Source organism: Rhamphochromis sp. 'chilingali' (assembly GCF_963969265.1).
Source record: "Rhamphochromis sp. 'chilingali' genome assembly, chromosome: 13".
Lineage (NCBI taxonomy): Eukaryota > Metazoa > Chordata > Actinopteri > Cichliformes > Cichlidae > Rhamphochromis > Rhamphochromis sp. 'chilingali'.
In genome coordinates, this window is record NC_137940.1 from 7,058,189 (window position 1) to 7,084,699 (window position 26,511).

The 26,511-nt window shown below is 38.6% G+C and overlaps 1 protein-coding gene across 5 annotated transcripts in view; it reads left to right on the top strand.

The window, feature by feature from the left end:
• The first annotated feature begins 539 nt into the window (after nucleotides 1-539).
• ldb2a (LIM domain binding 2a) overlaps nucleotides 540-26,511 on the top strand; it is a 119,764-nt gene continuing 93,792 nt past the window's right edge. For all 5 annotated transcript variants that reach the window (XM_080900564.1, XM_080900565.1, XM_080900561.1 and 2 more), the window contains exon 1: nucleotides 540-833. In XM_080900564.1, the coding sequence (XP_080756690.1) occupies nucleotides 702-833 (132 nt within the window). In that variant the 5' untranslated portion in view covers nucleotides 540-701. The remainder of the gene's footprint in view (nucleotides 834-26,511) is intronic.

The following is a 26,511-nucleotide window of genomic DNA, read 5'->3' on the forward strand; positions in this document are numbered from 1 at the left end:
GTTATTCTAGTCAATATATTATATGTGAAAGAGCAGGCATTGGTGTTTTAACTCTAAATTTCGCTCGTTTTTGCTTTAAATTTAGTGTCTTATAGTCTTTAGATTTCTCTTTACTACCTCTGTGTGTGAAGCATGCTTTAAATGCCCTGCCTTTGCACTGTTGTTGCAACTGATGCCCATGCATTGCTTCATGCATCTGAATCCTACCAGCACTAGGCTTTATTCAGCCAGTGTTGGCAGGCATACTTAAAATCTGATACGTTGGGAAATACTTTGAAGAAATATTTTAATATTAGGTAAAGAATAGAGCTTTTTTGTTAATAACATGCGCAGAATTACTTACGAGAGGAAATAACGAAACACATACACACATGAACATAGAGATCTTACTTGAACTTTGCAAGAGTGCAAAACTGAGTGTAGGTCTTGAGGGAACAGGAAACGACTTCCCTCCTCCCCCTTCAATCCTGCCCCCCCCTACCCACCGTTCCTCCCCCTCCTCTCCTGCTCCCCTTCCTCCCTCCTCCCTCCTCCAGCACCACGCTATAGCAGCGAACTAGGCAGGCCAACTTGCAGAGTGCAGCTCAGCCTCGACAGCGGCTGCTTCCAACTGGGGGTCTTCGGAGAGCATCGCACTCCCATGTGCGCTGCTGTGCCCGCTGGATGTTGAAATCGCGCCGTGCGCCTCGCCAGGAGCCACCATGTCCAACCCAACCCACGACCCGTTCTACTCTTCTCCCTTCGGACCCTTTTACAGGAGACACTCGCCCTACATGATCCAGCCCGAGTATCGGATCTACGAGATGAACAAGCGGCTGCAGGCGCGCACAGAGGTGAGCCGACCGGACGTAACCGCTACACGGTCCCGTTTAGGTCGAGGTACCGGTAAGAGGGTGGCGGGTTGGAGAGGAGGGACGAGATGCCGGTCCGGGAGAGAAAGATGAGCCGAGAAGGTCCGTCAGGCAGGAGATACGGATATAATGCCAAAGTACCAAACATTCCTAAGGTGAAAGTAAACAGGCTCTGTCTGTAGTCTACGTTACAAGAAATAGACGTCCTCAGAAGTAAATTGTTCTAGTCCTAAAATTTTAATTTGAAGTTGGGAAATGCTGATTTGTGGAGGAGGTCCTTTTGCTTTCACGTGGCCAATTAACCTGTTAAAAATTCGCGGCTTTACTGTCATCCAAGTAAGTCACCTGAGGTTGGGATGAGCTGTAATAATAAAAGTAAGAAAATCAGCAAAAGTAGACTTTAAACATTTGAGGTCTCCAGTTTAAATATTTTAATCAGGGCACCAAGCTAAATCACGGCTGTGATTGTGGTTCTAAAATGTGGCACATTTCTAAGAGAAAGTTACGTAAAGGCTAATCATAACAAAGTTTGAAAAAAAATCCCAGAAAATATAAGAAGTCCACAAAGACTATGCAAATAGGCTATGCAGACTGAGGCAAAGTAGCCTTTTCATTGGATTTAATTAATTTGCATACATTTACATTTTGCCTGGTGTTTGCATATTTGCATATGTTTCTTCCATGTGGAGTGGAGTAGAGTTTGTCCACTGAAGTGGAGCGTTTCTGGTCTGCCTGTTCAGGACACAGATTCATCACTGCGGATTAGATTTTGTGAATGAAAGTGGCCCTGATTGCACATTTATGATTGCATGGGGTGAATTCCTTTCATGTCAGTCTGCTGATGCTTCATCTCATTGGGTGCTAAGTGTGTGTGGCATACAGTGTCATTCAGACTGAACTTTTGGTGATCCCTTTCTGAGTTGTACTGTATTGGGAGCAGCTGTCTTCAGCATCTGTTCTGTAATCACAAATGTGTAAATTTGCAGATAAAAAGTTCATCCAACATGTCAAGTTCTCCTCGCAAACAATCATTAGAGGACAACAAAAAAGCTAAATATGATAAATATCATCTTTTAATAGCCTGGCTACACATTTGTAAATATAAATATTACGGCTCAAGCAAAAAAAAATTGTCATAAATATACTTTTTTTTTACCAGTACTTTTTAGTTGACTGAATAATTCCGTCAGTGGTATGTTAGAATTTAGAAAAAAAAACTCTCATTACAGTTCCCCAGAGCTCAAAGGAACCTCTTAAAAATGCCATGTTTTTTTTGACCCACAGTCTAATACCCCAAAGATCTTCAGTTTACTATCACAAAATGTTAAGAAAAAACAGACAAACAACATTTGAGAAGCTGGAAGACATTTAAAGCAATTAATTGCTATTTGTCAACCAAGCAACTAATAGTTTTACCTCTAAATATTTACTGTTTCAAATAATTTGACTTCTTGTTGCCTTTTGAAGCTTTTAGACTAGAATTTGAATCCCACGAGACATTTTAAACTGAGAAACATGCCCATTAAATTATTTCATGTGATGTTTTTACTGTTATTTTAGAAAAACCTTCAAAGCCGGCTGAGTTACTGCAGCAGCTTGCAGAATGGTGCTGACTTTCCTAAAGAGGAACTTGCAACTTTAAGCAGACCAAGGCAATGTTGCTGAGATGCAATGGCCCAGTCTGATGCATTATTCATACGAAGTGGTCCAAACCCCAGTGGACCTCAACTCCTGTACCACACATATGCACACGCACCAAACGGCACACGCACTTACACATGAGCAATCTCAGATTCATACACAGACATTACAAGACATTTATTTTAAAGCAACGCCGGACTCGTATACAGCCCGGACAAACATGGCATTGAGAATATAGACACACTGTACAGGCACATAGCAATTTACACCATTACCTCTCCTCAGACTAAATTATATAATTGCATGATAACATAATTAGTTGCTTTTTTTTTCTGCCGGTGTTCATTGTATGTTCGCTTCCTACTTCATCTTTTTTCTCACTTCACTCCATGGTGAGGGTGTATCATATGTCTTCTCTTTTGCGATGTTCTTATTGTTCAATTAAAATGCAGGTGGTGAATGTAATGAGGAAGGAGTAGTGTCTTATAGAAGCGAAATAAATGCTTCGAGTTTTGCAATTTGTTTGCATCCAGATGTGTAACGCAGCTCAGCTCAGGCTTTTAACAAAATTATATAGTAATTATCCTTATGAATGCAAAGTAGCCGCTGTCATTTAAGAAGAAAAAAAAACTTATTGTATACGTGGTAAAGGAAAAAGGTTGTAAAAGAAATCTCCCTCTACAAATCTACATATACAGCATAATGTCTATTTTGCCTTAACTAAGACTGAGAGTGGAAATATTATACATTCTTCATCAAGCAGACTCACTGGAGCCTTTTACTTCCTGTAAAGCGCGGTTAGCCGGTGCTGGTGTCCTAATGATGATGATGCGTGCCTGAAGGGTCATTCTATTGCTTGTTTTATCACTGGGCTGCTTGCTACTCAGTCCATCTCCTCCAAGACAACTTTAAAAGTCAGAACACATTTAGAAACAAGAGCAGTGCAGGGTCATGCTGGTGTTGTTACAAAACAGGAAGTTTGGGATGTCGCTCTCCCTCTTAAAAGAATACAGCCAAATTGTCCTGCTGGATAGTTTAAGGAATATTTTATCGAGATTTTGCTGCTAGCAGATTTTGCGGATCCATGTCCTTCAGAGTTTAATAGCCAAACTGCGAATAGTTAACTGCTGTTTTATGGAGGGAGTTTTTTAGTTTTGAAAATGTATTGGTTGGAAGCCCACAGATGACACTGTTCTAAGAATAATTGCCAAAAATTTGTTATTTCTTCCTTTAAATATGCGTCTTTGTCTTCTTCTGACCTTATTAAAACTATATAAAAAAAGAATGAACTGTTCCCTTTGCATAAGGGAATCCTACTACACCAATTAAAGAAATATTCATGTGTTATATGAGCCATGCATGAACAGAAATATGTCATTATTTTGCTGCCAAAAAGTCATCACAGGCAAAGAAATGGACACTGTGTCTTCCCGCATTTTTACATTATTTGTATGGGATCAGTAGTTAGACTTTTTAACAAATCGTAATAAAACTAAATTAACTTTTGATTAGTACCGTCAGCACTGATCACTGATATAGAGTATACATGAAATCTCTTGTTTTCAACCTGCTAGAGAGATTTGAACAGATGTAATGTGTCAGTTTATGCACTGCATATTTGCATTTTATGTCTGTGGCCACTGTCTCCAGGATGAAAACCCTTCTTAACCTGTCGTGAGAAGTAGAAGGGGTTTATTGTTGTTGTTTTGATGTACAGCATATGACACCGAACATGTAAAATCACCCAAAAGAACATACGATATTGGCTACTTCTGCTGGATTTTAGTATGAAGTGACATTATTTGACTGGGGCTGCTGCTATATTTTGTTGATCCTGTCAAAACGATTTCAAGCTTGCAAACAGCAGTCTTGTCAGAATTATCACCCGAGTAAAGATGCTTAATATCGTGAAAGAACTGCCATTGTTAAGAATAAGAATAGCTCCGAGCGTACTTAATATCGCGCTTGCTGGCAGACCGTCGAGCCAAAATGACTCACTATAGTTTGCATTCCTGCCGTTTTAAGTAGGGTTTTAATAGGGGAGCTGACTAAGCCTCAGTGTGGCATCACCTTTAAAAAGTGTTGAAGGATTCGTCTGAAGTTAGTCTTCTGTCAGAAATACTTCCAGTTGTCCTATTCATGAGTGTGCGTTTGAATTTGCTTGGCTCGTGGTGCAACTGCAGCTCCCACTGGCAGGCGCAGGACTCAAGGACTTGACACTTAGAGGAGACTTACTTACCTTGAGAGGAAGTCTGTACGACTTAGTGAAATCTATAGAAAAAACCTTCATGCAAGGGAAGAAAAGCAAATTGATAAAATTACACGGACTATTTTTATTCCTTGGGATTACTGTCTAACATGCAGTATTGCCTCATGGACTGCAAAGGTACAGCAGCGTCTTTTATCAGCTTTGGTTGTGTTTAGTGCATTAGAGTGTTTGTTATCAGTTTCTCTTCTTCTGTTTTGTGGTTTACTCTAGGCTGTACATATTTCCATATTTATGGGTTTGTTACCTGCAACCCCTTAAATGAAACCAGATGCATTGATTTGTTTAGTTTGGCTTCAAGGTGCACTTTTAGGTAGAGAACACACACACAGATATATATGCATGACATTTGTTTTCTTTCTCAATTATTCAGTCAGTTGATTAGAAAAATTTCCATCCAATGTCTTTTCTTTAGTTTACTGTAATTCAGAAAAGGAAATCGTCCCATCGGTGTATTGTTTCAGCTTCAGTTTGCTTTAAAAATGAATAATTAATTAGCTAAGTAGTAACTAAATACTATGTAGAAGTTTTTCAATACTGAGCTAATCCTTTCATCTTTGCTGTAGTGATCATGGATGTAGTGCCAGTAACTATTATACTGGAGAACATTTTAAGTTTAAATAATGAATCTCTGCTAAATTCGTTTGACATAAATCACTTTTTTTTTTTATTCAAACAGCGCTTCAGAACCAAACGCTGTTCTGTTTATCGTCACATATTTAAAGAAAAGCAGCATGTCGCCTCTGATTTGAAAGCTAAAAATTCATCTATTATCAGAATATTTGCTGGATTCATTTTTGATAATCACAAATCATTAAACTAATCTTTTCAGCTGTACTACAGTGATGATAATGTCAGACCTGCAACTGGCAATGCAAACTGTTCTCTTTGATTAATTAATGATGATTTCTAGTTTATAAACTGTCTGAAAACACCAAAAGGAGAGGGGAAATTTGCAACAAAGGTAATCTATTTAAATCGATTATTTTAACTAAAAAAGAAAAAAAGCAGTTGGATTAAGTGAAGTGTGAACAAAAGCAACAAAGCTGAATTGAGAATGTGGAAAATGATTGATTTTCAAAACAGTTCCCCGTGAATTCTGATTTGTAACATGAATGCTGATAACAGATATGTCATGTTGTCAGCATTAGGCTTGTTAACACAGCAAATACTTTTATCTTTGTAATCCCGAAGAACTTTTTTATCCCCCCTCTCAGTAGCAGCCGTTTCACCTGCCATGCACCCAGAGGCACACATGGAAATAAGGAGGAATAAACGCTAACGACACAACCTGTCCTGTGTGTTTGTCTCGGATCAGGGCTCACCTTTGAACTGATAACTGTGCTGCAGCTAAAACAGTCCTGCTGCTCAGATGACTCGGGGTCTGCTTCTATCCCAACCTTATTACCTGCTCCATTCATACTTATTACCTGCCTGGCTGTATTTCTGCACAGGGCTGACTGCTATCCCATTACCTTCATTTTACACAATGTGAACCCGCTGTGACCTGGCAATCTAAACAGTCTTTGATGTGGATTTGATGCTATGCATACGGTGTGACCACATTGTTTCTGTGCTGTCGCTCGGGGGGGCCGCAGACCTCGTCGTACGGAGGCAGCTGCAGTGATTTGTGGGGGAATTTGACACTTAAGCGTATGCAAATGAGGCAGCGGATTAACATTCAGAGGAGGAGCTTGGTCGACCTCAGCTGCTGTAAGGCCATTAGCATAGAGGACATTAATATTCAGCGGCGGAGAGCGGAGACACAAAATAACACTGTAAGTAAAACTACAACACAGAGAGTGAAACAGAAGGAAAACAAAAGCATTTTAATGGAGGTGCGATAATAGTAGCTACAGGGCTGCGTTCAGAGACCTCTCTGCTGCTGCCGCTGCTGCTGACATTGGCTCTGTTGGTCACACTCTTCCTCAGCACATAGACAAGCAATCAGTAACAGTGATTGGCAGGCCATTCATTGGGTTCTTGTGTCTATTGCACATAGTTAGTCTCATTCTCATTATTCAAATGGCCCCACAGACCTGACTCATTGGCTCGACTTTGGAACTGGAGGAACTGGAGTGTTCATTATGGCCAAATCCCTTGTTCCTGTTAGGAGCAAAGTGGATCTGTTCCCATCAGCTCGACGTGTCAGATTGACATGAATAGGTTTATGATGTAGAGGTCAAGTTGGCACTGAGCTGTAAGGTTCACATAGAAGGATTAGAGATGAGCCACCAAGAACACACTTGATGATTTCTTTTAGTGAAAATTGGCTTTCACATGTTGCTTTCACAGAAAAAAGACATAAATTGCATATAATGATTGTTTTCAGCACAGATCGCGCTCCTTATACGACCATTTGGTAAATAAAAATATCAGAAACTTGTGAAAATGGACATGGGAAGACCTTCAATTTATTTATTCATCCAGGTCTTCCACTGATATTTAATGTATTATAATTTAGGCCAAAGTAGCGAGTCATCATATTTGAGGAGCAAAATCAAATAGATTTGGCAATTTTGGGCCAAACCGCACTTTGTTTCTACAATGCAGTTTCCCAATAATCTCATTCAGTTGTTTACATTGTCTTCAAGTTATCTTGAAATGTATTTTCAAGCTTTATTGATCATTAATAATAACATAAGGCAAGAGTTAGTCAGCTTAAATCAATAACGGAACACCAGAGTTGTCTGCCCCTTTTTTCTTTTAGTGTTATTGATAGATTCACAAAAGTATACATAACCCCTTCCCCACAGCAGAAAGCTTTATTCCACTGGCAGCTGAAAATCATCTAACTTTCGTTCTTTAATCATCCAAATTATTACAATATTAAAAACTTTGTCCAACTTTAAGTAGTCCAGGTTGGTAATTGTGAAAATTCCCAGTTTCTTTTCTCTTTCTTTGTTGGGATATTAGAGGGTTACTAAGTAGTTTCTAACCTCACACATTTTTTTAATGAAAGAGAGAATTAATTAGACAGAATTAAACCTGAATTCTTTCTAATGACCAGCAGGGGGAGACTCTTTCGCTTGCAAAAAGTCTTTCTGTTGTACCGAAGTCTATGGGAAAACAGCTCTTCCTGCGTGCCCTCGCTTAACACTTTTGTGATGACTTAAATCGCTCTGTTTAAAATCATAGTCAATAAAACATGATGTTTATTTTTGTAAATTATGGTCACCATTGGAGACAAAAAGAAGTTCTTTACCAAAAATGAAGCGATAAATACTTGGTAACATTTTTGCAGTGCATGTGTGTGAAACCAGCAGAGAGTAATTACCAGAGAAGTGTCGAACATCGTGTTGCCCTTATCTGAACCATTACTGCTGGATTTATCTACCATCGGGAAAAACAAGCCAGTGTCACTTCAAGACTTTAAATGTGACACAGCTGAGTTTTAATCACTTTTTTAAATGATTTAAACTGCTGGACAGTCTGTAAAATCAATTGTTAGAAATTTGTTCCACATCTGGTCATTTGGTTTGGTGAAATCTGCGTCTTCTTCTTACATTGTAAATGTTTAGATGTTTATTCTCTTTTGCAGCTGAAACCACCCTCAGTGAAGCGTCGCATCTCAGTTAATGAGATGTAAAGCACTGATTGACAGTGTTGATTTTAATGATTCAATTATCAAATACATGGCAAATTAAAGATCATTTTTAGCTAGATAAACACATTATGCTGCATTTATGCTTCCTCCTACACATGAAAAAGGAAAACAAAGGAGAAAAAGCTAAATAGCTCAAATAAGTGTGCACCATTTGTTATTTACTTGGAATAAACAGCATTATTATTTATTCCTCTATCAACCAAATCTCTAATATGTGTTGTTATTGTGATTCAATGCCTTATTGACAACGAACAGACATCTGCTTTTGTGGATTCGTAAAATGCTGCGGAGCTCTTAACATTAAAAACAAAAACATTTTGGATTTTCATAATGTTGCCAGTCACTGAAAGGACTGAATCACATTAGCTTCTGCTTCCCTTAGTTAACGCCCCGCTAACATCCCCTTAGGTTAATTAAAGAATAATACTGCTAAAAGGTGAAGCAGCCAGGGTGATAGTTTTGAAAAGAAATGGTAACCTCTTCCTCAGAAAACTGGTCATAGCTGAATACCATTTGTCTATTTATTATTTCATTCCTTAGAAAGCTGCTGTCTGGTGTGAAAACATTGAATAGAGACACAAAAGGACTTTCTTGAGATGTCCACTGTCCACTTTTATACAACGTTAAGGATGAGAGTAATTAATGTGTTTTTTTTTTTTATACAGCCTGCAGTGTAAAAACTCATTAATTATTTATTAATTAAATCTAATCATAATGTTATTTATCTTAGATATTAAGATACATTTATGAATCCTTGGAGGAGAAACTTTTTTTTTTTTATTAATAACGAAATGGACGCAAGATCACAGGAGACAATGCATAACACCAAAGTAACTGTAGTAACTCAACAACATACAAACTACTGCATCTTAAGTCTTCATGATTTCTCCTGCCATTAAATAATGTCTATAAAAATAGGAATTATCAAGATTGTTATGCTAAGACCGTATTACAGTACATGTCAGTTGTTTAGTCTCAGTGATCAATTGTTATTAATAATTAATTATTGGATTGGGTTTCTAGGTCCCCTGGCTTTAGAGAGTTCTACGGTGAGATCCGGCTCATTGTTTAGTTATCTAGCCTGCAACTCTTCTGTTCTTATAATGCAGTTTTTGCCAATATCCACCAACCCACTGCACCTGCTCAGCACCAAGTAGCAGGCAGAAATACTAAGCAGAGAGTAAAGACCAGTGGAAAATGTAAAAAAATAAAATAAACAACAACCCAAAAAACCCTAAACATAATGAAACTAAGTCTACAAATCTCCACATCTGTAAATCCATTATTCCCTGATTTGGCATTTGTGTGATGATGGTGAAGAGTGCTCTCAATATGTTGGTCCAAAGTCTCCCATAGATGTCAAATTGGGTTGTAATCTGGTGACTGCAAAGGTCATAGCTTATGACTCACATTATTTTCACACACGTCAAACACATCAATGACCACTTGGGCCCTGTGGATGGTGGCATTATTTTTTCTCGAAGAGACCACTCCCATCAGGAATGTTTCATCATAAGCTAAGGGAGATAACTCAGAACGTCTCAGTATTGATTTGCAGTGGTTTGTCTCTCCAAGGGGACAAGTGGACTCAAAACATGAGAGCCCGATGCCTCTGACAGCATAACAGAGCCACCGGATCAAGTTTTTTAATTTATCACCTGTCTGTATGTCACAGTCTGTTTCAACTGACACAAGTGGTCAAAACAACAACAACAAATACAGGTTTTTTAGGTTTAATATGTCCATCCATTTTATTAATAGCGTAGCCAAAAGTGTGTTACCCATGGGGTCTGAAGCCTATCACATGTGACACAAGTCAAGATGGGGGGTACTCCCAAAGGGGTTGACACTCATTCGTAGGGCTAACAGTAGAAACAGTCACACACACACAGCCACCTTAGAATCACCACTTAAACATGACTTTGGGCTCTAGAAGAAAACTGAAACCCACTCAAATGAACATAAGACGTTAAACCTCTAAAGTGAAGTGCTTTTAAAGTAAGAGATATGGACTTCAATATGTAAAAAGCACAAATCTCATTTAAGAACACAGTGATATTCACTCATCAAACTTTTTAGATCACTAAATCACCAAGACTGAACTATGGGTTGAACTCTCCCTTTGGTCCTTTCCTTGAAAAATATTTCTACTGAATCATAAGTCAAGCTGAACTTTGAACAAGAGGAAAATATTGTATTTATTTAAAATGTGACATTCATATTTGTAATAATCTCCCTCTTTTCTTTTGGGGTAAAGCAGTGGGGTTATATTTGTGGGTTGTGGAAAAAGTAGTATAGCTGATGCAACTGACATTTCATAAGGTTATCTGCCTTAAAATCAAACATATCAATGAATTAATAATAAAGTACTTTATGTGACTCCGCATTTCATTTTTACATATATTACATATATATATGTTTATTTACATGTTGATTTTAACATAATTTTTTTAATGTAAGTTGTTAAAGTAGACAAATTTGGATATGATGTGTGTGTATGAGTAATGCTATACTGCAAATGGGATGCTCTCAGAGGATGTTTCCAGAAAATCATATAAAGCGAAAAAAAAAAAGACCTCTGGTCAAATCGCAAGCGTCAGTCACATCCAGCAGGATGCTGAGACAATAGACCCACCTTTTTCCTGGCCCTTTCCCATGGTTCCTTCCAGGCTGCAGTGTTGCTCAGATAACAGGGAAGACAGACGGGTCTGTAGTCTGTTCGTGTCCTGTTGTTCTGCCTCCCTGATGTAGTTAGGCAGGCTGTCCTGAAACGGAAAGGTCACAGGTTGAAATTTTGAACTTGAATAACTTTCAGTTGACGGGCTTAAAATTAGTCATGTTTCCTGAGAAAGAATGCAATGAATGAAAATGTTGTCTGTTTGAAGCACTTTTCTTTTTTCTTTTTTTAAGACCATGTCCAAGTAGTTACACTCCAGTGTTAAAGTTTAATGTTAAATTTGATTCAAGACAGCAGAGACAGCAGAGTCTTGGCAATGTAAGGATATTTAAATTTGACAGTTAGAACAAATTTTGCTGTATAAGCTACAGGTTTACAAATGAAATATATACAAAATTACTGAAATATATAAAAATGAATAGTAATTACTGATTAAACAAGCTGATAAGAATATTATTCACTGTCTTTATTTACACTGAAACCTAATAATGAGCTCCTTAGTCCTCTAACACTGATTTGCAGTGTTGTGTTATTGAAAGCACTGCAATTCTAGCTGCATAATGTTTGAGTGGCTCCACAGAAGAAAAAGGTTCAACAGTGGGTACAGTGAACTCAGGGAGGCACACTGTACTTCAGCTTCTGCTCTGCGCCAGTTTCTGGGCGTTTCGTCATTTTGCTGATCAGCTGTTCGCTCTGATGTAGTTTTTCCTTTGAGATGAATTTACTGACTTATTCTGGATTGCATACTGTTTTCATTTATATATTTTTTTATATGCTCATTTAGCCAGAGAACATGCCTGGGCATGCATGCCTTTTCTTCAGCTTCTATATCTCCCAGGCATGAATATGAAACAACATCCTTCAGATACTAAAGCTCACACATTGCATGTAAACAAGCCCCCAGCCCTCCGGAAGTGTCACTAAGCAAGACACTGAATGTATATGCCTCTAAGAGTATTACACTGGTCTCTGATCTTGCAAAAGGAAGATTTGATTTTCAAGAAATTTATCATCGTCCTTCTTATGCTGGCACACACAAAATGTTGGTTTTGAGTGATTATTACAGATTATGCTCTCAGTCATAGAACATCAGACTCATTTCTAATCCAATGAAGTCGCATTCACTGTCGATCTAGCTTGAAATGTGACAAGAGCTCAGGCTTTAACACAATAAGGACAGTGTTATGAATATGTGCACTGTATATCCAGTTTAAATAGAAATTTGTGCTTAAAACATTTGTGTGTTTTATCATTTTTTTGTTTAGAAATGCTTTTCCTGAGATCTCTTTTGATAAATTTATGAGTGTGTCTATGAAAAGGTGATTAAGAAAATAAAAGCAAATATAAAACTTTGCACTATCCCTATAGTTTACAGCTACAATTAATTTAACTCAATTCATTTTAGTCTATCACTTAGCCTATTTAGCGTTCCCTTGCTCATTTCACAGTTTAAAATGTCTTTTCTTTTAATTAAATTTAAGTGAATTAAAGCTTAATATGTTTTGTGAAGACCTGTAAAAACTTCTTATGTTCTCTAAGTTCCTGTTTCAAGTGCAGCACGTCAGTCATTGCGCTCGTTTCATCAGCCGAACGAGCAACAGGTGAGATTGCAAAGCGAGCACTAACAACAGCAGGAGGGCACACGCACAAACTTAACAATACCAGTGGATTTGATGAAATCCAGTATCGATCAAGCGTCTCGCTCCACAGTGTTGAGGAACTATTCCCTGTTGTTTGTTTATTAGTCTAATTAGCACAGTGGAGAGAAAGAAAGGCTGCATGGGTAGCTCCGTGTTGGTGCGTCCAAACCAGAACCTGGAACCGCACTTTCTTGTTTATTTTAATTTCTTATGGTTGTAAAGAATCATTTTCTTTTTGTGCTTTCTCATTTATTCATGCATCTTGTTGTTTCAACATTTTCCATCGATATTGATGTTTGTTGTTACTAAACATGGCAGCTGTGCAGGTTTTACGAGCACATTTCAGCATTTTTTATGTGCAAACCTACAGCTAATGATTGTGAATATTTGCTTGTTCATTTTATATGACAAATTCAAGGATTCCAAAGAAATATCTTTAATTACCATGTGTTTTTAAATAATCAATAATCCAAGGATATATAAAACATCCAAGATGCTTATAACGAATAAAACCAAAGTTAAGGAAATCCTTTAATTTAGTATTTTCGAAACTGGTTTTAGTTTGAGACCCCCCGTGGGGATCACAAGGTAAATCTGACGTGTCACTGTATAATTGCCAAGTTGGGACATATTTTTCAGCTTATGCCTGCTTCTACTTATTTCTTGTAAAGGTCTTAAATCTCATGGCAGATACACAAGATGATAAGTGAAGTTTATTTTCTGTCTTGTAAAAAGAAGGGAAACAATACTTCTGATACAAGCAACCCGTGAAAGGACCATTGGATCTTTTTGAATCTGTTTGTCATTGTACAGTGACAACAGGGAAAACAGTAGTAGGAGAAATATTGCCATTGTGCACAATTAACTTAAAATATTGCTGCCTTTGAAATGGTTCCTTCAAAGATGGGGACCGGGGCTTGAACCATTCAGACACAGCTGCTGTTAACAGTTAATAGTGTGTTAAGACAGCAATAAAACGGCAATAAGATGAAGTCAGTTGCATGCCCTGTGTTTGTGATAACATGGTGGTTAACTGAAAAAAAAATCCCAAAAATTTACATAAATGTCTTTATATCCAGAGTCTAGCCAGACCCTCATAGATTTGAAACAGAGTGTCAGAAATTCCTCCGTGAATAGTGATGTAGTTGTTACAGCATGGTAATTTAACTGCAAATGACATAGGTGTTCAACAATTTTGCTGTTATATGGGAAAGCAACCAGAATACAACTATTGCTGAGGTGGTTACCAACAGGTCCCACAAAAACGATCACAGTGCTTTTACTCATTTAAACTCTGTCTGTGTGGCATTTTCAAAGCACAGTTGTGTAGAACTTGATTTTTAAAGATTTTGCCAATGTCTTTAGCAGGTTTCAGGAGGAGGAGGTAACAGGAGGGTTGAGCAGGAGAGTTGTATTACTGCTGCTGTGGGGATCAGTCCTGCCCCTTCACCTTTGGGGTGAAAGCCAGAAGCGTTGAAGTAATTCTGATTCATTCATGTTTCCTGCTTTAAAACAGCAGACAAATAAGTTCTGTGTATTAACCCTGACCTTAAACTGACACTTTAACACAAAAAGTGGTATCTGAGCTATGCCTCTGACTGCTGCCTGTGATGTCTAACGCTGAAAAATGAAGACTAGAAAAGATACCTAAGTAAAGTGGCAGACATGCAACCCAACATGGGAATATCTTTGCTTATTTCATATATGGGTAGAAAGGTCATTCCTCGGGAATGTGCGCCGGCTGTTCAAGGGCAATGACTTCTCTCCCACTGCACTCATTTCTCTTAATTTGCATAATGCTCTGCTGGTGGCTGTACGGTGGCCAAATGCAGCAACATGTTAGGTCTGCATTATATAAAAACACTTAGAACCCGGGAGGGTAAGCCTGCATTGATATCAAACATCGGTGTGTGATGACACTCTTGACATGATTAAAGTGGTGTTGTTTATGCAATCTAAAAGAGAGTTTTTCCGTCGTCACACTGAGGACTCCCTGAAAGATACAGCCCTGTGCTCCAGGGGAAGCTGTGACTTTGGTTTTGTTGCGCTTTCAGTTCAAATGGCAATGATTTGCAAAACCGGGAAATTAAATTTTATATTTAATTTTATTGCACTTTAGGCTCTTGAAGTCTGATTTTTTCAATGTAGAAATGCATTTAGGTTACAGTTTATTTGATTTGCTGATGAAAGAATATAGAAATCATCAAAACATTCAAGTCTGTATCGGCATCATTAGGTTCCTTTTTTGTCCATCAGACCAACCCCCCAAATTTCCAGTTTATAGTTAAATTAAATGGGATTAGAAGTAGGAAATCCTCATATTTTGCAAGTTATTCCAGCAAAGGTTTTATATTTGCATGCTTGTTAAATAACTTAGATGATCAATCAACCTTGTGATTAAATTATCTACCAGATTAACACTTAGTTGGATTCTAGTATGGACATTTCGGGAGGAAGCTAAATTTATATAGATATTTTCAGTCAAGGTATTGCCTCAGAACTCGTGAAAATGACAATCATTCACCAGAAGCATTTTTTATTAGACTTTGACATGTGTTACTTGTCAGTGGCCTTCACCGTACAATGAAAACAAACACTACCTTGCTAAAGATCATTCTCAGACACCCAGTGAGTTTTTGCTTCTTTTATGTTGTTATGCTCCTCGATACCTTGAAGCTGTTTGAGTCTTTCACAACAAAACTTTCTTGGCCCACCAGTCAGCTGCGCTACGTGGTATTCAGGAGTTGAATGGGGTTTTAGACATCGGCAATTCTCCAAGGTCAGGTCCCAGACACGCCTACACTCTTGGAGGCTTTTCTGTCACAAGAGGCTGGAAGCAACAATGAAGAAATAGAGACTAACAAAAGCTTCCTGGGAGAATGGTTCATGTTAAACTTACAGATGTTAAGGGTGTGAGGACCGAACGATACAGAGGGAAAGAAAATGAGGTCATGCCATGTGTGTAAATCTCTATGTACTTTATGGTAAACAAAAATGTTCTAAATATATTCGTTTATTTGCGTTTTGTATACTCATACTTGGCGTATTGTTGAGTGTTTCCACAGACAGTAAAACTTAGTGTCATCTGCCTATCAATCCTGTATGGACATTTCTTTATGCGAGCACTTAACCCACAGCTCTGTTGCTATTTACTGAGGATCCTCCCTATGCTGTCCCTCCAATCCTCTGGATATCCCACAAATCCCCGAGGTTCTGGCCCGTGCTGGTGATTTGTGGTTGGCTAGTGGGCAATTGACACATTGATAAATCCCCCGCAGATGAGGTGCGATCCGTTTGAATCAATAGAGCCTTATCGGCTGACGGCCGTCACGGCCGCATCCGTGTCAGTTCACCACGGGTCCCTCGGAGTGGGCCTGATTTGTACCATTTGACAACAAACATCGTCACGCCACGTGGTTTGTCAGAGAGTCCACGGGCATAATGAAGGCAGAACGCCGTCTGTCAGCAAACCGCATCAGACAGAAGACAGACAGTGAGAGGGAGGTGGATATGAAAGAAACTGGTGGAGATAATAAAAAAAAAGACTGATAGGATATTACAAGACGGAACAGTGCGGGCTTCTTTTTTCATAGTAAATATATGTCATTTACAATTTTATAACCTGCTACCAATCACAGCCTAAAAAAAAAAGCTCCTGACATTTCTTGCTGTACAACACTGAAAAGCTCCTCTGTGTACGGTTTTGCTTGAGCCAGAGGATTCATATGGTTTGTGTCCACTGGCCAGGCTTTAGCTGTTCTCCAGCCTGCCTGGCTTCGGTCCAACTTCTCCTCTGTCTTTAGATCCGAGCCAAACCTGGACGGTCCACAGCTTAGCCAGCCACGTTTCACAATTTGGCAGTGCACTGGCCAAAAGCTGCTCAAAAGCTCCAGTTTGGAGGATTAATGGTTACTGAGTCTAAATAGAACTTCTCATGGATATAATGGAAAAGTTTGAGCTACATTTAGCTTTATTAGCTAGCACTACTAAAAGTGAATTTAATTTAGAAAATAAGTGAGTTGGGGAAGAGCAATGAAACTGCCAAGTCCCATGGGTTGTATTGTTGTGAATTCCGAAACTAAATGCTGGTCATGCACATGAAATATGCTTGTTATTTTCAGATTCCTCTGTTGTCTGGGTGGGAGGCTTTTCAACAGAGACACAAGCTAAACCATATCATCTATGGCTGAACCCTGCTGGGCAGAGCAGAGCTAATGGAGACAAGACAATAGACACACCGCTGTCAACTCTGCTCTTTGTGAAATAAATGCTCTTTTTTTTTAGCGTGGTTGCAGGGCTGAGCCAAATATCAGTCGACTGCCAAAATGAACTATATTGAGTTAGAGCAGAAAATATTATTTTTTAAAAAGGTTCAGTTTGAGGGAAATCTTGAAAACAGAATGGCAAGGGAATTGTTTGAAAATATTAAAAGTAAAAGTGAGTTCACCATTGTGAAACGCAAAATTTAAGCCATTGTGAGTGAATTGCAGTTTTAACTCAGAAAGAGAAGTGAACTAACCTTCCTTTGCAAACCTGTGTAAGGGGGATTTTAAGAAAGACGTTCTGTAAAACAGGGGAAGCTTAAGTGAAACACTCTTCATTAAAACAGTGAGAGGAGGCTTAATGAATATCGAGTCTCTAACACAGAGTGATGGGAGCCCTCAGGATGACAACACTCGAAAAATTATCTCCAACACTAAATCCAGGCAGTTTATGTCAAAATGGGGATCATGCTTTTATATTAAAATCCTCTTTTAGCCGTGGTTCAACAGTTCAAAGTTCAACAGAGTCTGTTCAGATGCGATGCTGCTTATTGTCTGCCACTAGAAAACATTAATTTGTGGAAATTAAAGGGTAAGGCGTATGATGTTCCCCATTTTTTCATAATGCGAACCAAAATCAGCATTGAATTTGGCTTAAAGCTTGATCATCTGTGCCACTGACAGTGGTGTGAAAGAAGACTTTAAAATACTCCATTCCAACACTCCAGTACCAAAGGTACTTAAGTAAATTACTCTGCAGGCAGTAGAAGGCACTGATGCAATGCTTTGTAAGTTCTATTTTAATGCTGCATTTGGTTTTAAGGTGAGATCATTTAGAAAAAATTTACACTTCTGGTTTGTTTAATGGTGCACGGTATTTTGGAAGCTGTCCAAAATATTTGTGTAAAATCTGAATTTACAAAGTATTTATAGCTAAAATGTTGTAAAGTACCAACTGTAATGTCCTTACAATTCAACTTTGGTTGTTTTCGTACATCTGCTTTATGGTGCAAATGATGTAATACTAATGTAAGACCAGCACACTGTTGTAGTGCCACTGAAAGCAATGTTATTGATACTGCTACATTTACCTTCTAAAAATGCCAACTCTTATAATACAAATACAAAAAAAAAAACCCATATTAATTTAGCTAAAGTGTAGAAGCATAAAAAAACTTATCATACCTCCTGCCACTAAAATAGTATTATTTGTTATATTGTTATATTTTTACGGTTATAGTTCTGTGATTTATCAGATTTGTTTTTGTGGTGGAGTGCAACTGGTGATTGTTTTTTTACAATAATAATGATGATTGTTCACTCAGTTAAAATTCAGAATTTAGTCAGACTGTTTTGTTTAACAATTAATCCAACTTCCCCAAATGAACAGTTATTAAAAGAAAAAAGTAACAAAACTTCACATCTGAGAAGCTGATATTAAAACGTTTTGCATGGAAAAAAAAAAGCGTACATTACGATCAGAATTATCAGGATAGCTGCTGATTAATTTTCTTTCTGCTGTTTTGTTCCAACTGTGTTTTGGATAAGTTCATTGATTACATGAACTCTTCGTGGGTTCTGTAAGTACGTTACTAGCAAGTTATTAAGGAAATATGAGCAGTACTTGAAGTTTTTATTTTGACATGCACAGGTAAACAGCAGGATGAAATGGAATAGCATGTTTAAAACATGGCCTACTATATTTGCTTGGCTAATATCAAGAGTTAACAGTATTCCCTGTCAGGTGAGTGACATCACACATTTCTTTATGGTTTTATTCATTTTGGCTAAAGGATTTTTATTTAGCGTTAAGTTTTATTTAAAAAAAATCAGCTCTGCATTTGATGATAAATATACATTTATTAAAGTAGCTGCATAGCATAATGCTAATTTATGCTACCTTCATTCTTAATAAACTATGCTATATTATATAAATTTATTTAAGATTTCATTTAGTGCAATTCAAAAGTCAGGTGACAGAAAATGAATAGGTAGCCATTAATTCATCATTTCCAAAGTAAAAGCACCAAACATTTTACGGTCCCAGCTTCTTAAACGCTGACTTGCTGACTGATGTGAGATCTTTGAGTCTCAGATATTATGGTAAGTTTATGCTCATTGAGTTACACGTGCATCGTGTTTTATTCATCACTAAGGCTTTTGTGAACCATCGCAAGAGTTAGACCATCATTCAGGCAGCAGTGCCTTAATATACATGAGACACACCACTGCACTGGTTGACATTTCCTTTATTATGATGAACACAGACCTCTTTGGTTTTTTTTTTTTTTTTTGTCACTCTTAAATATAACTTCCTGCTGCCTTCCACACATAAAAAGAGATTATTGATTTGATAATGTTTACATAAATTCTGTTCTGTTTATTAATATTGTTTCTAAGAAATTGAGCTGTATATCACTCACATTTGTTTCACTATTTAAATATCGCTAAACTGACAGAATAGAACAGAACATAGAACAGGATAAGAGAATCAAGTTGCCCCCGAAGCATCCCTTAGTTGTGCTGCTATTTAATTTCAAGTGATATCTAAACAACCCTGTGTCTCGGAATTGCAATGAATGAGACTGCCATCTTTTTAAAATGCTGCAGTTATGTGTCCTTTATTTTTTGAATATATACTGAGCGATTAAAAACTTTAATTTTGCTTTTATGGTATTTTACTAGAGCTTCTCATATCTAGCATGTCTTTAAGCTAAGTTCTTAAAAACAGTGTACAGTATAGTCCTTGAGCTCATGGCTTACAGCTCCAGAAAAGAATCACTGGGCTGTCTAAGATTTTATAAACTAGAAACTATATACATAAAATACATATATACATAAAAATGTAAACCATTGCTAGACATTTATAGGAGGCTTTCATAAGGTGTTTTAGATACATAAAGGCTAAAAACAGGTAATTTTAGCCTGTTGCTAGGTTGGTGCAAGGCAACATGAGGGCATCATAATATATCTTGCATAATTCAACTTTAGTGGATATAAAGTAACGTTACAGTTGTGAAAAAACAAGGATGCAATGCTTTTATAAGTTATTATATGTGCATGAATGCTAAAAGAATCATCAATTTTACCTTGTTGCTAGGAGATTGCTATGCAATAAAATGACATCATGATATATGATATACACTCAACAAAAATATAAACGCAACACCTTTGTTACTGCTCCCATTCCCCATGGGATGGACGTAGAGACCTAAAATTCATTCCAGATACACAATATAACCATCCCTCCCAAACAGTGGTCACACATCAGTCCAAATGTGTGGTAGTGGGCACATCTGCTATATTGAGATAATCCATCCCACCTCACAGGTGTGCCACATCAGGATGCTGATCTGACATCATGAGTAGTGCACAGGTGTACCTCAGACTGCCCACAACAAAAGGCCACCCTGGAATGTGCAGTTTTTTGCGCTATTGGGGGTCTGGGGACCCAGAACCGGTCAGTATCTGGTGTGACCACCATTTGCCTCATGCAGTGCAACACATCGTCGCATGGAGTCTATCAGATTGTCAATTGTGGCCTGTGGAATGTTGGTCCACTCCACTTCAATGGCTGTGCGAGGTTGTTGGATATTCGTGGGAACTGGTACACGCTGTCGTATACGCCGGTCAAGCACATCCCGAACATGCTCAATGGGTGACATGTCCGGTGAGTATGCTGGCCATGCAAGAACTGGGACATTCTCAGCTGCCATCTGCCCTGAACAATGTGAACCATGATTCATTTGTGAAGCGCACACCTCTCCAATGTGCCAGACGCCATCAAATGTGAGCATTTGCCCACACAAGTCTGTTACGGCGACGAGCTGGAGTCAGGTCAAGACCCCGATGAGGACGACGGGCATGCAGTTGAGCGTCCCTGAGACGGTTTCTGACAGTTTGTGCAGAAATTGTTTGGTTGTGCAAGCCAATTGTTCCAGCAGCTGTCTGGGTGGCTGGTCTCAGACGATCTTGGAGGTGAACCTGCTGGATGTGGAGGTCCTGGGCTGGTGTGGTTACACGAGGTCTGCGGTTGTGAGGCCGGTTGGATGTGCTGCCATATTCTCTGAAACGCCTGTGGAGACGGCTTATGGTTGAGAAATGAACATTCAATGCACGGGCGACAGATCTGGTTGACATTCCTGCTGTCGGCATGCCAATTGCACGCTCCCTCATTGCTTGTGGCATCTGTGGCATTTTGCTGTGAGACAAAACTGCACATTCCAGGGTGGCCTTTTGTTGTGGGCAGTCTGAGGTACACCTGTGCACTACTCATGATGTCAGATCAGCATCCTGATGTGGCACACCTGTGAGGTGGGATGGATTATCTCAATATAGCAGATGTGCCCACTACCACACATTTGGACTGATTTGTGACCACTGTTTGGGAGGGATGGTTATATTGTGTATCTGGAATGAATTTTAGGTCTCTACGTCCATCCCATGGGGAATGGGAGCAGTAACAAAGGTGTTGCGTTTATATTTTTGTTGAGTGTAGTTAAGGATGTTCAGGGGCCTTACATGTACCTGTAAACAAAGTTTGGTTGCTCAACACCTAATGGTCTAGGAGGAGTTTGTGGACAGAGAAACAAATAAACACACAAAGACACAGACAGACCTGTTACACCTTGTTATAGTAAGATATAGGGATATATGGAGGCAGTTAATTCAGTGTCAAAACACATATGCACCCTTATGTTGCTTTTTTACAGTTTGTTTTAGTTAGTTTCATAAGCGTGTACTGTAGTTTTAGGATGGGTTTTTTTGCCCACAAAGGGGCAGGGGGCTCTTCCCAATAAAAGTGAGTTTTTCCTCCCTGCTTTTGCCAAGTGGTTGTTCATAGGGGACTGTGTGATTGTTGGGGGAACTCTCTCAATACTAAAGTGCCTAAATACCATTAAACTGAACTAAATTTAGTCGAGTTTTTGCCCAGTAAATTACAAAACTAAACCTGAACTAAAATAGTGCACTCTATTTTAACTCGGATAAAACAAAAGTGAATGCATCATTATGCTTTAATACTACATATAGCTGCTGTAAATCTGCCACAATGGCAGCTTGTTCTCTGAATAACATTATCATTTTTTTTAATTTTTTTGTAAAAGTGTAAAAAATGAATGTGCAGAGCAGGATCTTTGAGAAGTGGTGAGCAAGTGTTGAGAGTGAGCATATTGTTCACCCTTCACTTGACTGTCAATCCCAGGAGTGCCCGCCCCCTCATGATACTGGATTATGGGTTGAACTCAATCTGAATGCTGAGTAGCACGAAAGGCGGTCTCCTTCTCTCTTTGTCTTTTTCTGCCTGGTGTGTGTCACTCTTCTCCGTCTGGCCCTCTGAAATAGATGTATTCACATGACACCACAAACATGCCGGCTGTTCACACCTGCTGATTCGCACAGTATGACACAGTCAGGCAGACACACGCACAGATGCACACGACAGCTCATGCACTTCATTCCCAGTGGCTAGTCAGCGGTGCGTGTTTGACCACCATATCTTCCAGTTCAAGCAAAGGCTTCTTTTTTTTTTTGAAAGAGAAGACTCAGTGTTGTCTGCTCATTCTCGCCAATGTAAAATACACACATTAGCTTCCATGCAACACATTCTATCCCAGTGATGCACTCAGGAAAAATCATGGACTTTATTCATATATCACTTTGTCTTACAGTTTTACGTTGAAAGTGACTGATGTATTTTAGCACTGGCCGAGTGTAAACAATTACTCTGATTGACCCAATGGGAGAGCTGTAATTACAAGTCAATGGTTTCCTGTCAAAGTTGATGGTTCTGGCACAGCTGGTGCAGTTTTTAATGAAACCTGCAGCACTAACATTTAGTACATTTGTATCAATGTTGAGAGGTCCTTGTAAAACTTACATTAAAATGTTCCTTTCATTTTTAAAATAATTCAATTAACTTTTTTCTAATTATTTTTAAAAAAGGCAAAATATTTGCAGCCTCCAGCTTTTCAGTGTAAAGAAAGACATTTGGGACTTGCATAGATTTAGATTTTGGGGAATAAGCAGTAGTAGGTATGCCCCCAATAAATGCATGACAAAAGTAGAGGACTTTTATTTGTGGTTATGATGTTACTCTGAAACATTATGATGCCCCCAACAGGGGCAGATATTTATTCTGCAGCAGTGGGTCTTTCTATACCTCTGAAAATATATGAAAGTAAGATAGTAAGAGTCTGAAGGGAAAAGGAGGTCCAGGACTTGGCCTCTCATTCTCTAACGTATTCTCAGTAAAGAAGTGGTTGGATGTGGTGGTGTTAGCTAGATCGTTAACTTCAAGCTCACTTGATTTATTAATAGGGTTAATAAATCAAAGTAATAGACATTTTATTAAGGCAAGCAGATACTATTTATGGAATTAAAGATAACATTCCCAAGTTAAACACACACAACATGACATGAAAAGTAAGGCATGCCTGTTGATTCAGCACATAAAAAATTGTCTAGGGAGTAAATATTCCAGAAGAATGTGGAAAGCCTTACAGGATTACTGTAAATTCAGTTTTCTTTTACGTGTCACCTGGTGCCTGATTTTTGCGTTTGAAGACTTAATAGTGGATGCTGAGAAACTGGGATTGTTAATTCACTCTTAATGGAACAAATTTTAGATGGTTTAAGACCATAAAGGATTAATTATATTTTATCAGTGTTTCCACCAATATCTGTTAGTGATGTTGTTATTTGAACAAAAGTGGAGGCTTCTCCTTGAAAAACTGTTGAATTATAGAAGAAGGTGAAGAGGGGAAAGGCGGTTGGTCCAGGTGGAGGTATGAAGATGTCCAGGAGTAAGAGCAGTGGATTGTTTAACACAATCTATGAGACTGAGAGGACTCTGAGAAATGGAGGGATAAAGTTGATGAAGATATGGGAAAGAGTTGTTGAAGTTACGTTAAGGAGAGAGGTGACGATCAGCGAGCAGCTTGGCTTCATGCAGAGAAAGAGCACCACAGATGCGATTTTTGCTTTGAGAGTGTTGATGGAGAAGTATAGAGAAGGTCAGGATGAGTTGCACTGTGTCTTAGTGGGTCTAGAAAAAGCATATGATAGCATACAAAGAAGATTTAATTATTACAGTAATGTTAGGTCTTTTTTTGTGTATAAATCAGGTTCACTGGGGTGTAGTTTTGCAATAATTTATTAAAAAATATTTTTATTATATTAAGAGTTCAGCTTTTCTTAACCTTTGATAAGTGGTAAGTCTTAGTGTTCCGAAATGCATGGCTCATAAGTGTTAGTACTCCACTCCACTGAAAGTATTTTATTGTGTAGTCTCAGTTCAGCCTGTAGCCAGCTCAGCTGATTGGTTGGCCATCCAAAAGACCTCCCCACAAACTCATGATCACCTATTGATTGACCTGCTGCATGAGGGTTAGCTTCAGGTCCTCCACACCACATGTCTCTCTCTTTGCATCAGATACACTGCGTATGAGCAGCGCTGACCTGTGGGGCGCTCCAGTCACCTCTTATTGGGCTTGACACTGCTCGATGGTGACAACGCTAATTGTCAACATCTGGGAAGTGCTTGCCATCCCTCAGCCCGGCGCAGAATGAAACGTGGTGATCTGTCATAACGTGTCAGGGGAAATTAGCATCAATTGGACGTCGGTATGTGGAAGAGGGAGGGGGACAGGAGTGGAGGATGCCCCGCCGACATTATCAGGGCTTTTTGTTAGGAGGGGGAAGAGGGCAAATGGCTGTTAGAGGAGTAATTTCAGGGCAAAGAGATTTGCATGATTGTGTTTCTTCACAGATTCACTGTGGGAAAATAAATTCTATTGCAGTTACAACAGAAATGGATAACACTACTGCTGTTACTAATGATTGTAATATTAATACTAACACTAATAGTTATTCTAATTCTAATACAAGTACACTACTAAGCATAAGTCTTTTATATTTTGCTTCCAAGGAGCCTGACTTTATTGTATTTTTTTAACGTGGTCTTGAGCAATAGCTCTCCAGACTTTCTGAAGGTCCTTCCAAGGTTTTAATATATTTTATATTAATTTTTATATTAATTTTGTTCCAATTTCTTAAAAAATGCACCAAACAAGGGTGGCTGGCAAGCAAGAATTGCTAAGAAAGGAAACGGGGAGAAAAGCCTGAGGTATGCCAAATTTCACAAGAACTGTACTGAAAATCGGTGGGAACAGATCCTAGGGAGCGATGAATTCAAATGTGAAATTTTTTGTGTCTAATTGTCGTCAGTATGTACAACATGGAGTGTCTAACACGTTGGAGGCTTTATCATGGTTTCCGCCAGCGGTGTTGGGGGTCAAGACTGATGGAACTATAAACACAGAGAAGATTTTGAATATGATTTAGAAAGCGTTTGACTGGCACTGGCTTCGTTTTTCAATATGACAATGATTCCAAACACACTGCAGGTGCAGTAAAAACATACCTGATTAAAACTATAAAATGGAACACTATCAGTCATGGATTGGCCTTCCCAGAACCTGGCCCTCAACATTATTGAAGCAGCGTGGCATCACGTCAATAGGGAATAGAACTATGGGGCGATCGTGGCTCAAGAGTTGGGCGTTCGTCTTGGAAGGTTGCCGGTTCGAGCCCCGGCTCCGATAGTCTCTGCCGTTGTATCCTTGGGCAAGACACTTTACCCGTTGCCTACTGGTGGTGGTCAGAGGGCCTGGTGGTGCCAGTGTCCGGCAACCTCGCCTCTGTCAGTGCACCCCAGGGCGGCTGTGGCTACACTGAAGCTTGCACTCACCAGTGTGTGAATGATTGTGTATAGTATAGGGGTCCTTAGGACCAAGTAAAGCGCTATACAAATCCAGACCATTTAACTAAAGGCATCTGGCATCCAAAGAAAAGCCTTGGGATGCTCAAGAAGCCTGGAAAACTGTCCCTAAGGAATACCTTGAAAAATTACAAGAAAACCTGCCAAAGCGAATTAAGGCTGTGTTGACAAATATAGGTAGTCATACAAAATATTGACTTTGCAAACTCCATTTGCACCTTTCAATGCTTCTATTAGTATATTAATATTAATGCTTTTTAAAAAAAAGCATCACTGCTTAAGCTACTACTAATAGTACTTTTTTAAACAATCATTATGTGATTGTAATTACTAGTGATACTGTTATTATGATTGTTGGCCTGCTGCTACTGTATCCATTACTGTTACTGTTACTTAATACTAAGAGGTTAACTGTTTTAAGTAAATCACTTACGTTTGTTTATTCATATATTTAAAAGAGTAATTTAAAATATCCACCTAATATATTAATATTGTCAGCAGTGTTCTTATGGCCAACTTATCGTGACCTGCTGTGAAAGTTGAAAAGAGAAGTTGATCTTAAAGCTGTTACACTTCAGCTTGTAATTCAGACTTGGAGAAGCCTCAGGCAGGGCTCTCCCAAAGTGCTTGCTTAAGAAAAGCAAAGAGTGTTACCATATTTTGGCTTCACATCAACTTGTGTTAAATTCTCAGGCCATCACATCTCATCTTTTAGAATTGTCTTTTGTTTTGGTAAAGAAGCATTCCTGACTTCTATTTTATTCCCATATTTTTAACTTTTCCATTCT